The sequence below is a fragment of the Diabrotica undecimpunctata genome, chromosome 9 (assembly GCF_040954645.1).
Source record: "Diabrotica undecimpunctata isolate CICGRU chromosome 9, icDiaUnde3, whole genome shotgun sequence".
NCBI classification, from domain to species: domain Eukaryota; kingdom Metazoa; phylum Arthropoda; class Insecta; order Coleoptera; family Chrysomelidae; genus Diabrotica; species Diabrotica undecimpunctata.
This window is the reverse complement of record NC_092811.1, coordinates 101,872,241-101,887,380: the sequence shown is the minus strand read 5'-3', so window position 1 is coordinate 101,887,380 and position 15,140 is coordinate 101,872,241. Positions and strand designations below refer to the sequence as shown.

General features: G+C 32.3%; 1 protein-coding gene across 3 annotated transcripts in view; it reads left to right on the top strand.

Annotated features, from left to right (window-relative positions):
• The window catches only part of MEP-1 (zinc finger protein MEP-1), a 110,726-nt gene that overhangs the window by 85,311 nt on the left and 10,275 nt on the right, over nucleotides 1-15,140 (top strand). For all 3 annotated transcript variants that reach the window (XM_072543914.1, XM_072543913.1, XM_072543915.1), the window contains 3 exons: nucleotides 1,388-1,650; nucleotides 4,682-4,835; nucleotides 5,792-6,128. In XM_072543914.1, coding sequence (XP_072400015.1) covers nucleotides 1,388-1,650; nucleotides 4,682-4,835; nucleotides 5,792-6,128 — 754 coding nt within the window. The remainder of the gene's footprint in view (nucleotides 1-1,387; nucleotides 1,651-4,681; nucleotides 4,836-5,791; nucleotides 6,129-15,140) is intronic.

The following is a 15,140-nucleotide window of genomic DNA, read 5'->3' as shown; positions in this document are numbered from 1 at the left end:
TGCAAAACGGACTGAAACATTTAAAACTGCTCTTTTTAATTACATTAGTTCGTTTTTCAAAACTACCCATCCTCTTGCTTCAAATTATATTCAAAACCATCTTCTTCAAAATTATATTTACTTCTAGGGCGTACAGGCTCTTGGTAAATCGATTTTTTTGAGTTTTTACCCCTCTACGAAGGGGCCTTTAGGGGAACCCCGGAGGTAAACTTTTTGGCATCTTTTTTGGGGTTCCAAAATTGATATTCTCGGCAAAATTCAGCTTGTTCGTACGATTTTTAGGGGTCAAATCTCTGACGACTGGACTATATTGGAATAGACGTGTAAGAAAAATCCAAATAATGTCAACTTGTGACTACCCAAATTACATTCCATGCACTTAGTGTCATTGTGGTTAAACACATGTTTTAGAGAACTTTTTTGTTGTCAATATTAAAATGGCACCTAATTAAATATTTATAAAAAATATTAATAGAAAGGTATTTATTTTGGTCTGGTTTTTTTTCTTATCTACACCAAATGTTCCAAGAATTCTACATTTTTTATTTACAGTGTGTCTTTTAATTCCCGTTTTATTGTTTACCTTTCATGCATAATATATGAATTCCATAGCTTTATTTTTAACCTCTTCTAGGTCTATTGCTGTGTTACTATGTGGATTAGATATTCTATCCAATTTAAGCCCCATTTCTAATAGTATCATCTACTTTTGCATTTAAGTTAAGCCTTCTCCGTTCTCGTCCTTTTTTTTCTACTGTTTTGGGTGCATTTTCGAGTTTGGAAGGCCATTTTTTTTATCACTCTTAACCTTAGGTGGCCACAGTATTTTAATCTTTTTGCTTCAGTCATGTATATTATGTCTACTTAACATGTTTTCTTATTTATTCATTTATTTATTAGTAACTAATCATCTCCAAAAAATTATTAGTTTCTTCTAGTTAACTCCTAATATCTTGTTCGTAAATTACAATGGGTTAAACTATAGTTTTATCCACTGTTTATATAACTCTACTGTGCCATTTCGGTCGCAGAATATGGGAAAAAGTTGTTTGATGCTGCTTATTTCTATTCAGTTTTATACCTGTTTGATTTATCAGTGATGCTATATACTTTTTTGCAGTCAGTAATGATCTTGGGTTTAAAACTTTTAGTTGTAAATGTAAATAAACTAAATTATCAACTCTCTCTGCCTAATGTGTTGTAAATAATTTGAATTTATGTTAATTATATATTTCTATAATTTTCTGTTCGTTGTTTTCTTTCGTTCGCAAGTACGTTTTCTTTCCTTTCAATACATATGTTAAGTATGATTCATTTCTGAGATATTACCTAATAGAAAATAAACCAAAAACCTATGGCGATGTATTAACATAGTAAAAAATTTCAGAATCAAGCTGGCCAACCCAGCGCGCAAAAGAAACCAGCTCAACAGCCGAGCATATCTATAACACCTCTACCTCGAACTACCCCTTCTGCTGCCGCAGCCACACCGGGATCTTCGGGCGGCGCTAAGCCAGGGGATACGTCCTCCAAGAACTCGTTCGTCATCTGCGAGATCTGTGATGGGTACATTAAAGATCTCGAGCAGCTTAGAAATCACATGCAATGGATACACAAGATTAAGATTCATCCTAAGATGATATATAACAGGTAATTTTATTGTTTACCATATGTTAATATACCTGGTAAAGTTTGTTTAGCAGAAAATGGTTGACTTCAATGAGTGCGGTCGTAAATATTATTAAATTTATCTGACTTGGCCCATTGTTAAGACCTTGTATCTTAGGTAAACCATTGTTACCTGTAACCGGGTTTTTATACTATTATCGGTTAACCCAAGATGTTTATATTCGGTACTAATTGAAGTCAACCATTTACTGCCAAACAAACTTTATCTATATATTTCCTTATATTAATAAATTATAACTTGTAATACCTTATCAGTTATTTTGAGCTTTAAAATAATTTTAGATTTCAAATAATATCATTGGTATACCCTAGTAGAGTAAGTTTGTGATTTGTTGACGAAAAATTATAGAGAATGGCATCAAGTGATTATGTATTTTGAGGGGAGGTCTATGTTTTAGCCCAAAAGATCTAAGTTTCTAATAAAACCCATTATCCGTTTCAGATATACGTTTATTACATGATCAGGTTTTAAAATGAGCTGTTCCAGGTATTTATACCGTTGTAATTGTCTCAGACATTATTTTTAACAATACTTCTGCTCATTTTGTCCCTTTCGCAGATGTGGTATTTGAGTGAGCAGTGTCAAATGATATTACCTGTGGATATTCTAAAGTCGGGTTTCTGAAGCTCTGATTGAGCACAAGATTGTAATAAACTTTTTATTGCCTTTGGCTTGAGAGTACATTTCTAATAAGTTGCTGCCCTTTTTCATTTTCAGACATATATTATTCCACTATATCAAAGAATTGTTCTGGCCTGATAAACGGAGTACTCATTCTTTAGCAAGACTATCTGCAATCTTATTATATATGAATCGACATTGGTTTATACACGTAAGATTCAAATTCACCTCTAGAAACATATTGAACATTTGAGTTACTGTACCTAAATATATCCTTCTCCCAGTTGCTAGTTTTTATCTCTACATATGTTGAGTTAGTCAGTAGTTAGTCAGTTACTGTGACTAACATCCTTCCCGTGCTTCTGAAGAAGCTACTTATAGGCGCTTCGTATTTCGGTGAGACTGTGTAAAAATATATTCATCTGTAATAAAAACAGGCAATAACAATTAAAATAAAAGTACTCTACCAGGAGTTATTAACTTACATTCAGATGTGCCTGGTATTATGTTTAAAAATATGGGCAGTCACCCAGTTAAAGTTTTCATCGAACTGTTAAACAGCCGACGTGGACCAGGAGCCAATGAAAACATCGGATATCGCTATTAAGACAAATCATAATGCGTTTTCTAGTATCGGCAGACTTATGCATCCTTCGGGTAAGATATAACAATATTTGCCTGAGCGACCGAAACCATAAAGTAGTTTATCATTAAATATCACGTTTTGACCGCCCAGTGGTGTACACTTGGGTAGGTAAATTTAATATTTTATTTTTAAACTAGTGAAATCAGATTTTGCGAAACAAGAATACAGCGTTCAGTTTAATTCAAATAGAGAACTGCAAGTGAGTTTGGTTGTGACTTCATTAGTGTTCTTTCTAAACTTTTACCATTTGACGAAGATACTTTTAAAATGTGGCGTCCGTAGTGTGATAATAATTCTGCAGCTGAAGAGTCAGTGGAACCCTGTAATCAATTGGAATATTTACAAAGCTGTGTAGTGAAACGTAAGCGACATGTTCAATACCTCTCTGATGCCAAATGTATACTGAAACATGTTTAAGGACTGTGTTCTGAATTGTATAAACAGAGGCAATTGCAGAAACATGTTTTTAACCAGAGTGCCCAAAGCAACCTGCTACATGATTATAGGAGAAACATCTTCTTCTAGACAGAGGAGAAAGGGTTGTGGCAAATTCAGACAAATAGAACCGCCCTTAATTGAACCTATAACCAGAACAAGATACGAAATGTATGCCTCTTATATTTTTCCAACTATTGAAAGCCTTCGAAGTGAATGGGTTCGAAAGGACATTCTCTCATGTTCAGCAACAACACTTCGATTATTTCTTAGAGCTAATAATTTTAAGTACAAAACTTTACAAGCGCCAAGCCTAATGGAAAGTACTAGAATAATTTCTTTAAGAAATAATTATATCAGACATATAACTTAGTATCGAAAAATGAAACGAAATATTGTTTATTTAGATGAGACCTGGTATGATACTCATGATACCGTCAAAAAAAAGTTGGACAAATAACAAAAAGTGTTCTAATTCAGTACCGCCCAATAAAGGACAAAAAATTATAATTTTACACTGCGGTGGAGAAAATGGATGGATGGAGAAAAAATTAAAGACGCGTCTGTAGATTACCATGAGTATATGGAAAGTTCAATTTTTGAATCATGGTTTGAAAAATGTCTTCTTCCGAAATTACCTAAATATAGTGTGTGTGTCATGGACAACGCATCATAATATTCAAGATTAATGAGAAAAATTCCAAATATAACTTGAAACAAATTACAAATTCAGGAATTTTTATTTGAGAAAGATTTGTATTTTGAGGCATCATATAGTAAAAAGCAATTGTTGGAAGTTGCTCATAGTAGACAGTATCAGAAGGAATATTTTGTTGATAACTGTGTTCGCAGTAATGGGCATACCGTGCTTAGATTTCCTTCATATTATTGTAGATCACAGCAACCAACTGGAAAAATGTAATCAAATATGTAATCGGAGTGGAAAATGACTATGTTAACTATTTACCAGCATTAACCAAACTAACTATAAATTTAGAAGATACGAGTGATACTAGTGGTAACAGTGACTCTGAGTAGATTAGCAAGTGCTTAATTCTAATCGGGAGTTAGTTGAAACCTTTGTTTCTATTGTAATTGTAGATATTCTCGTTTTGCTTATATTACAAAATATTACAATTATTGTCCCTCTCCATTTATTATTAATCTATTTTCGCCTATAACTTTCTATATTAATATTTTCAGTTAGTAGTTAATTGACCATTGCTATATTTAGTTTATTGATGTATAGCCATAAAAACGTTCAAAATTGACTTTATTTTCTTTTCTAGGCCGCCATTAAATTGTCAAAAGTGTCAATTTAGGTTCTTCACAGATCAAGGGTTGGAAAGGCATTTATTAGGCTCTCATGGATTAGTCACCTCCAGCATGCAGGATGCTGCCAACAAGAGCAAAGATTCAGGAAGGTGTCCTGTTTGTGGAAGAGTAAGTAAACAATTTACTATTTTGTTTAATGTTTAATATAACAGATCATTGGGTAAATTTTTAGAATTCACACAAAACACAAAAACAAAATAAAAATATAAACACAAACAATGCACAACGCTGTGAAATAATGTCAACTACTGACCTGAACTGCTTGAACCGACAAGAATCACAACTGATTGATAACCTAACGTAGGTTAGGAATAGGCCGGTTATGTATGCAACGCTGTAATATTTTCGTGTTTTAATCACGGAACTGCCGCTTTTTTTGTCACGTCCAGCTTAATGTTAGAAAGAAATCGAAAAACTGTGATGCACTGAAAGAAGGGTCTGGGAAAGACTACTATGTTTTCGACTTGAAATGAAGCCTTGGAAAAGCACATCCACGTTACTAAAAACCTTAAGATATTTAATCGATCGAAAATCGCGTTGCACTTTAAAAAACTGTTTTTGAGTTCAAAGAGTCACATTCTGATTTTGTCCCGTTTACGATTGTAGTTTGAGGTGGTTTTTGAAGCGAAGCTTCTATACTGTATTACTTTGTCTGTACTTATAGTAAAATGCTGGGGCGATCGGTAGTAAAACGGCGACGAAATAGTTGGAAGAGTCCATTTGCGCGACGAGGTGGGTTCGTTATACAACATGTATATTTTTTCAATTTTATTAAAATCCATAACAAGGATATTAACTAACCGTTGTTTTTTGTACTTTCAAATGTACAAAAAATTGTTAAAATAAAGAAATAACCTTTGTAAATCGATGATTGTAAAAAAAAAATCGTAAAAATTATAAATATTCAAATTACTTTATTGTTTTAAAAATATTTAACACTTAATAATATAGAAAATGTAGTATGAAGCTTCGTGTTAGTCAACAGTACCGGCTACTGTACCACGTTAAATACTCAGAAGTATGCACTTTGCAAGATTTACTTATTAGTAATTACTTTTTTTTAGGTCTACCAATGGAAATTACTAAACCACGTGGCCCGGGATCATAACATGACGTTGAAACCCGCGCATCTGTCCTACAAATGCACAGTGTGCACGGCCACCTTCGGCATGTACAAACAATTCGAGAACCACGTATATTCCGCCCACAGCGTCGTCGCCAAGCGAGTCATGGACAAGAAGGGCTCCACGACCTCGACAACTTCCAACAGTTCTCCCAAGCCGTCGGCTGCTGATCAGTTGAAACCTCTAAAGATTAATGACGAAATCACGATCATCCCGCAGCCCGCAAAGTCCACGGCAAATGGAAAAGAAGAAAAGAGTTCGCCTAGTACTAGCAAAAGTAGGTAAATTTGTCTAAGAAAGCGACATCAATGTAAAAAGTGATGATTAACAGTACTTTAAAAAAGATTTTGATTTGTAAATATATCTAGTTCGATCAAATTATAACTAGCTAATATACTGATAGACAATTTTGTGTAATAAGAGTTGTGATGTCAATTGTTATTCACAATAATTCTGTTAATTATTATTTTTGAACATTGATGTTAAGTTTGCCTAGGAACGATGAAATCATCTGGTATTAGCGATTTTTTATTTTAATCTGCGTACTATGCCTAAACCGTGTAGATTCACAATAGAATTGGTTTATTTATACTCATTTTAAGTCTACAGACAAACACAGTTTTTCTTTTAAAAACACGTTTACTTGAAGAGATTAAAAGAGTCATCCCCTAAAAATACCTACAAGACATTTTTATCAGTTATATTGTTTGGATTCTATCGAAAGTGGATTTATATTGACCACTGGAGCTGATAAAAAATTATTTTAGCAAAAGAACAATCTTTGGAATGTGTTAACGTGAAAATAGATTTTGAAAGATTTGACTGGGGATGATTAAATCCCTTCTTATTTGGACTTTAATATACTTCGTATAGCTACATGCTATAGAATAGTTGTATGCTTCGTATATAAAAGAAAATGGGCAATCGTGAGGCGCCACCAGATAGTTGTGAAAATTTATTTTCAAATCTTCCTGTATTTGGTCTTATTTTTGACTTATTTTTGATCATCTCAAACGATCCTAAATCGTTTCTTAAACATGTTGTGTTGGGCTATGATTTTTGTTAGTTTAGAGAATCTATCACGTGTTCTTCACATGTCCTATCCATTTTAATCTTCTACGCTAAATCAGCTTAGAATTATAAAGAAATATACCACAGGATATTTCTTTCAAGTTGTTGTTTATGCGATTTTGTCAGTAACCAGATTCCTCAACTTAAACCTACACTTTCGGACCTGGATTTGAAGTTTATTCAAACATTTTTGATGATTTCTAGTTTCATATACCGTCTAGATGTTATAAATCCATATCAAAGACAAAAAAAAAATATAAACATAAAAATGGGGGGAGGGTGGCAATTGCCACCATCAGCTCACAATGAAATAAAACAATTGTTAATGTTTAAACATAAAAAGAGATTACTCTTGTCCAATATACACAGCTATTCATGTCACGAAGAAGCAACAAACCAGTGACCAACGCCGCCATGTCGAATATCCAGGATGGGTTTAAAGAGTTTTACAATTCTGGCGAAAAATATTTTTCAAAGCAATTTAGAGGTGTCGAAACTTCAGAATCTTCGACTGTATATTGGTGGTAGGAAGCAGTATTGGGAGAACAATATCGTACTTTTTTCCATGTGACTTTTCCATTTTGTCTTATACTACTTTTAGTGTCAGCCGTTTATTGTTCTTCTTCATCTTCCTCCAGATCTTTTCTCCTCTGTTTATCACAACGTTCACAATCGGATATAATATCTGGGTCATTCAAATCATTTGCAGCAATCTCGATATCATCTAAGGATACCTTCACCCGTGTACCGTAAAATTAACAAGTAGAAGTGGTTCCAATATCTGCAAGAAAAAATCACTGTATAATTTCTACAGTTCACCCATTAGAACCTGTTGGTGGCAAATGCTTACACAGTTTTACGGAAATATTATAAAAAGCTGGCAATAGTTTTTTAATTTGTATATTATTTTTATATTATGTTAATAAAGAACACTGAATTGCATAAATAAGCTCAAAAAGCTCAATGAACAGACCTATCCAAAATTTTCTTATCTTCAACGTTCATTAACACAAACAAATGTACAACATTCAAAACAATAAGTGTAAATGTACCATTTTATAGGTCACTAGGGTCGCCCTAACGCCATCTTCTTATAAAACTTTCAACTGTCGTGTTTCAAGGTTAGCGATCTTTCAAAATGTATGGTGGCAATTGCCCATTTGCACATTTTTATTGTGAATATCCCATTTTTCTTGTTATTTATGTGTTTTCTTGTTATTTATGTGTGTTTAATACCAACCGTTAACAAAAAAGACATAAAAATACATTTTTTTATTTCCACAAAATATTGTCAACTTGACATATTTCGCTGTACAACAACTTCGTCCTTATGGAATATTGATTACTGCCTTTCCTACCTACTACGTGTCCGTTAGTCTTAATAAGTGAAATCTCCCAATACCTGTTACTATTGCAATCGCCATAACCTGCAAATTACATAGGTGAGCCAACTGACATGGGAAGGGGCTCGTAGTTAATGTAGTATCTTCATAAAAAATAATAATAAATCTTAGGTACCTCAAATATCTTTCCTAGAATACATCATAAACATATTAGTATTTTTTAAAAAGATTCAAAAACATATCTAAACCTATTTATTCATCAGGCTGCAACCGAAAACTGTTTATTGGTAATTTAGAATGTACGTTTTCAAAATAAAAACTACTAATTCTGTTTATACATGACTATAATGTTAGATAATATGATGATTTCATTTATTTAGGTAAATAATGCTTTTTTGTTATGCACCATTCGCTAGACGAACGCTGTACACCCGCTTTTTTTATTTTGCCGTTTTCAACAGTAATTCTAAAGCGATTTTTCAATGTAAAAAATTATATACGTTTTAATGGATTTGTTGTCAAACAAGTAGAATAAATAAAAACACATTTGCAACCGGGATATTGTTTATTATTGTGACATTGCAATCCTACATTTTAGGCCCTCCAGGGTGAGAGATTTTATTGACTTCTGTCCGTCAATTGGTTGATAAATATAACTAGTTATAGATTAAATTTAGCTGTGTATTTAAGAGTCGATAGAATATCTGCCTTTCTATATAATGTTTTTCAAAAAGTTGCGAAATAGAAACATGTAAATTCTTTGAATATGGTCCATTTTATAAGAGGCCGGAAACACACGAATAGTCACCAATATTGAGTTACTACATCATTTTTCCTCATAACTCATTAGTTATTTATTGTTTTATGATTTGACTTAGGGAAAATGATTCTATAACTAAGTTTTTGGATTATATGTATATTTAGTTTTAATTTATTTAATATAATTGTTGGTGACTGAATAAAGACATTTTTTGTCTGTCGAAAATGTTTTCTTTTTTCGTGGCACTATTGACTACTTGTTATAGTTATATATTTTTTGATGGTACATAGAGGTTGTTTCTGTTCCAAGTAACAACCAGGATAAATAAGTCAAAGATAACCAAAATTGGAGATAACTCGGGGACACCCGTTCTATCACTTGATCTTTTTACATATCACCTTCCAGTTTCGAAACGTCTGTTAACGTCTTAAGGCGGACTCAAACGAATCGAGAAATTGAGAAGTACACAATTATTTGCCTACTTTGCAAGTATACGAGCAAGCAGGGAGCTCACACGATGTGTACAATTCACAAGTACACAGCGCGAAAAGACATGGCAAGTATACGCAAGTATTCCTAAAACCTTGACAACTAAATCAGTGGTATGACAGTCAATATGGATAGAGGTCGTCCGGAAAATCTCGTTGTTGCTTCCGGAGCTTTTGTTGTGATGAGAGCTCTGCTTGTGATGAGAAGAAGATAGTGGATGGTATCATTAAATAAAAGTCGAAAAAGATAAGTACCTGTATTTAAAATTAATTAAAACAGCATTTAAAGTAACTGAAAAAAATATATATAAATAATTTTTGTAGATAAAGCAGCACCCATATGTTGCAAGATCTCAAACGAGAACCTTTAGGCCATGTGCACTGGACAGGTGTGTTATCATGTATTCTTTTCCAGGCATCACTAACGATCAGGCATTACGATTTTTATGTTGTTTATGTTTGGTCATCCAAATGACCGACTCATTTTTATAAAAATCAAGAAACTGCAGCAATGTCATTTGTTACTTATGTGCGCTCCTGAGGTCTTTGAAAACAAAATGAATAGTCGCAGTAACTGCTAATTATTTATACATTTCGTTTGAGCGCCTCTGCAAGTATAGACAAGTATGTACTTCGCAAGTGTACGAATAATCGTGATCCCTTTGACTCGGGTCATTTTTAACAATAGATAGAAAACCTACGAGTGGCAACGAGTAACAAATAATTGTACGAGTAACCCACTCACACGACATGAAAAGTATACGCAAGTGACGATTATTCGCCAAGTACACGAGTCGTTTGAGTCCGACTTTAGAATTGGCCCTCATGCCAAATTAACACATAACTTTTTTGCCTGGATAGTGCTTTAAGCAACGCGATTATCTTCTAAAAGAAAGTTTGGAGAGTCTTGGGTATTAGTTTCACAAGGCTCGGTTTTTTTATTAAATAAAATTGTCGTGTCCGTTAGATTCATTACTGGCTCGAGTGGCCAAAGTGTGTCGAATATATATAATAACAGACTCTTTGTGAAGAAATCGACTTCGACTTTAACACTATGATAAGGCGTTAGGTCGAGGTAGAGAGAGCTACTAAATAGCGTTACAGCATTTCATACAACACATTTTTTTCACAATTTTCATATACTCAATTGAAACTTACAAGTATATGTGTATAAAAATTAGTTTTTTTGGTTAAATTGATTACTCGTCATAGCAAATCAAATAACTTGTTCTGGCCTCATATTCATAGAATATCTCCTTTTAAATAAATACAAGCATGCTTTTCCATACTTTTTGAAATACATTGTATTCAGTAAATTATTGACAAAGTATTAATCTTTTGAAGAAAGTTCTTTGTAACATAATACAGGGATAAACACCAATATAGTTGTGTAAATATGCCGTTCAAGTTCTAAGTTTTTGATTATGAATTTTTCACGTAAAGGAAGTAGTATAATAATATTATAAATTATATTAGTGTTCATGGAGTTTATATATAAAGGTAACTGATTAGTCTTTATATCTATATGGGGTTTTATTTTATTTTTACCTTTCCCTGCTTCCTCCACGTCCTTATTTTTTGCTCATAGAATCCAAGAGTAAGTAGATGATTTATTTTATTTTATACCCTTTAGTTTTGTCTTGTTTAGATCCTTGGTGTTATAAAAAAAAACTCGATTCAAATTAAGCTACTACAGTCCGAAAAATGACCATGAACGATCATATCAATCACTTATTTTGTATAATTTGCCGTCTTTTTATATAAATAAACATTTGTTATAGAAAAAGACAGCAAATACAAAATAAGTGATTGATGTGATCGTTCATGGGTAATATTTCATTTTTCCGACTGTATTTAGTAGTAAAAACGTGTTCAAATACACGCTTACCGTTTTAACAATGTTACTAAATATCTTTGTTGTTTAATGTAACTTAAACATTGAGTTAATTCTACCAACGAGAACTATGCGCCATGTTACTCGAACTGATATGTACGAGGTATGTTAAAAAAGGTGAGTTTTATTTATTATGTTTAAGGCCCATCCTCAAAAATTCCAGGTCAAAAATGCTTTCATTTTTTACTCGAGCCGATTATAAAACCGGGATACTCCTAGAGTGACAGGTTTAGGCCTATGCAAGAAAACCATAAACTTAAGTGGGCGGTCTTCTCTTTAGTTGTGTTATGGGTAATTAGAATAACAGACCAGAGTAATGTTATCTTTAATAAATTTGCAACGTAACAAAGTACATACGTGTGGTACATACAGGTAACAAATCCTCCTGTAAATAATTAAAAATCAAAGACACACAACTTTCATAAAATGTACATTTATTGTAAATTATATAGTAGAAACATGCATAGGTATATTTTCGACAAAAATATTAAGACTAAATTTTAAAATAAAACAAATTTAACAAAATAATATATGAACTTTGATCAAATAAAAGGCATATATCGAGCACAGTTTAATTTAATCTTGCCCAAGTACTTTCGATCCCTAGATCATCTTCAGGGGCATCTGAAATAAGCCAAGAAACGTTTTTTTATAACTAAAGAAATTGATTAACTTCGATAAAAACTCGAAGTTTATGGTTGATAAAGAGTTTTTATGTGATTAACGTTTATAGACTTACTTCGTCAATTGCGGCCTATCCGACAAGAACAAAATGTCATAAACATATAATTGTACATCACACTACACTACAAAAGGACAAACAAACACTTTAAAATTATTGAAGAAAAACTACATTGCGTGCAGAAGCCTGAGACAGAATGGCTCCCGATCTAACGGAAATGTTGGGGTGACATGTGACAAATGATAGCTTGGATGAGCAGTCACAATCATAGATTATGTGATCTGCACCTTTTAAAAAATTCTATGAAACTAAGTATTGACCAAAAGTCCAACTGACACTACTATAGGAGGTCACTGATGAAATATAAAATTATATAGAATATTTTTTAAGTAGATTGAATAATCCAGGTCTCACACTCAAATCTGTCTATAATAATTAGGGTGTTAGTTTGAGAGCAACTGAAGTCGACGTAAAGTAAGAATGCAAGAAAAAGACTAAACAATATATTAGACAGTGGGTAGTTGACTACAATAAAATGGTCTACCAAGCACTATCTGTAATGTAGAAAGGAAGAAATCTGACTATGTAATTAAAATACTAAAAATTAAAAATCAAAATTGAAAGCAAAGTATATAAATGGGGTGTAATCCAAGTAGTTCAGTTGAACTCACAGTCAATGGTAGAACTATAAAATTAATATGGATGTGCTCAGTGCAGGCAGTCTAAACAGTCGAGCTGGGTCCCCTACGAGGTGAAGCTGTAATAAAGTTTTTAAAAATAGGTTTAAATTTAGTACAATTTAAATTAATTTGAGTATTAAGACAGTGAGAGTTTCCATTTGTTTCCCTTGTAATATCCAAATCTTCCAATAAATCCAACTCCATATAGTTTTTCTTTCTACTAATGTCATGTAAGATAGATGAACCAGTGTTGATGTTAAAATTGTGTTTACTGGATAATAAGTGTTGACAAAAACTTGAAGAGTTTGGTCTTTTCAAATGTTCCGAAACTCTAGTGGATAACTTTCTAATGGTTCTACCTACATAAAAGGCATCACAATCATCACATTTTAATTTGTAAATACCACTTTTGTCAAGTGTGTTCATCCTATCTTTGGTGTTGATTAAGAAGGAACCTAAGGTGGTGTGTGACTTGAAGGAAATTTTAATGTTATCAATTGTAGAAGTAAAAAGTTTAGATATTTTATTGGAAATGCTGCTAATGTAAGTGAAGGAGAAATATCTGGTGTTATTTGAAGCAGTGTTACTTGGGCAAGATTAAATTAAAGTGTGCTCGATATATGCCTTTTATTTGATCAAAGTTCATTTATTCGAGCATTCAACCTTATATTTATTTAAAATAATATATAGCAAGATATTTTGAGGTCACGGTATTCCTGAATTCCTTTGTTTATAATATCTTATATTTTTTTTTGTCACTTTTTTACTGCAAAATTGGCTGTTTGAATTTTAACTTATATTAAAGTTTACCGAAAATGGAAAATTATTAAAAAAGTTTATAATTATATATTATAAGAGTTTGATTAGTATAACGATCATTAAAATCTATAAAATGAAACTATATAAATATAGAATTATGTATGTTTCTTTAGAAGATGTTTCAAATAAAAATTATAATAAAAATCTTGCAATTTTGGTAGCAAATTTTCACACAGTTCTATATCTTTATCAAACTTGTCGATTAAAATACCTTTTGGTGTCCATAGCTCAAAGTAGCAGTATTCTCTATTCGATATAAATAACTGCCCTTGCACTTGATAGTAATAGAAATCAGTTTTTTTTAAATGCAATTGACCGTCAATTAGTAGGCACAATTTAATAATTTTTTTGTTCAATAGCTTATTTAGTCGTAAGTTCTCGTGCTTTATATGGACATTTAATTTCGACTATGCCCGAGTCACCTATTAAACCAATTAAATCAGGATTAGCTATAAGAAAGCTACAATAAATTGCTGGACATTAACCGTTTTATTAGTAAAAACCTAATTCGCATTCGCGAATATTCGCATATTTTTGCATATTGGCATTCGCCAAATTTGTGCGAATGTTTAGCGAATATAAATATGTATAAGAAAAAAAAAATAATTTGAAGATTAGGGTTAATAAAATAAAAATCCATTCACTTCTCAGTTTTTTTATCAAGAAAACTCACTTTATTTTACAAGCTTAGAAAACTATAAAATTAGAAAACAAAAAATAAATGATGCAGTGTAAACAAACAAAAACAAATTATTCTCTGAAACTTTTATTATCCAAAAGTTTTTAATTTTAGACAATCATCTTGAAAAAGTCTAAGAATTATTAAACTACAAATTAAAAATAGTTTATGTGTTTTTATGTAAAGAGTTTAAAGAAACAAACAAACAGTTCGACTTCAGTTAGATAAGTTCAGATACATTTATTAATTCAGCAATTTTTGGAACAAGATACATATTATAATGTACACTACACTGTAATGTAATACAATACATGATTTGTATAATTGTTCTGAAAATTGCTGAATTACTAAATTTATCTGAACTTATCTAACTACACACCTCACGCAAATGAGACTGCCGGCAGTGCCGGAGACAATTAAAATTGCCAAATTAAAAAAAACTGAATATTCGTATTCGCGAATGTCGGTGGCATATATTCGCATTCGCGTATGTTCAAAAACTGACATTCGTTACATTAGTACAAGCCGTTCATCGAAGGCCGACGAAGTCCACCGTAGATGATTCAACATTTTAACAACCGATCAAAACGTCGAAGTAGCGAAGAAAATCGTTATGGAAAATAATCGAATCACTATTAAAGAAGTTGCTTAAGATTTGGCTAATGCCGTGTATGTAATTTTGTGAAACAAGTCATGGGTATTACACCACATGCGCCAGCTATCACCACGTCACATCTTATTCGTGTTTTTTTTTTCAAAAACCGTACCGTCACCGGTGTCTCAGCTACCATATTCACCGGAATTGGCCCCATGTGACTTTTACCAATATAAAAAACTGAAAGGACGAATATTTGTCACACTTGGGTATATAAA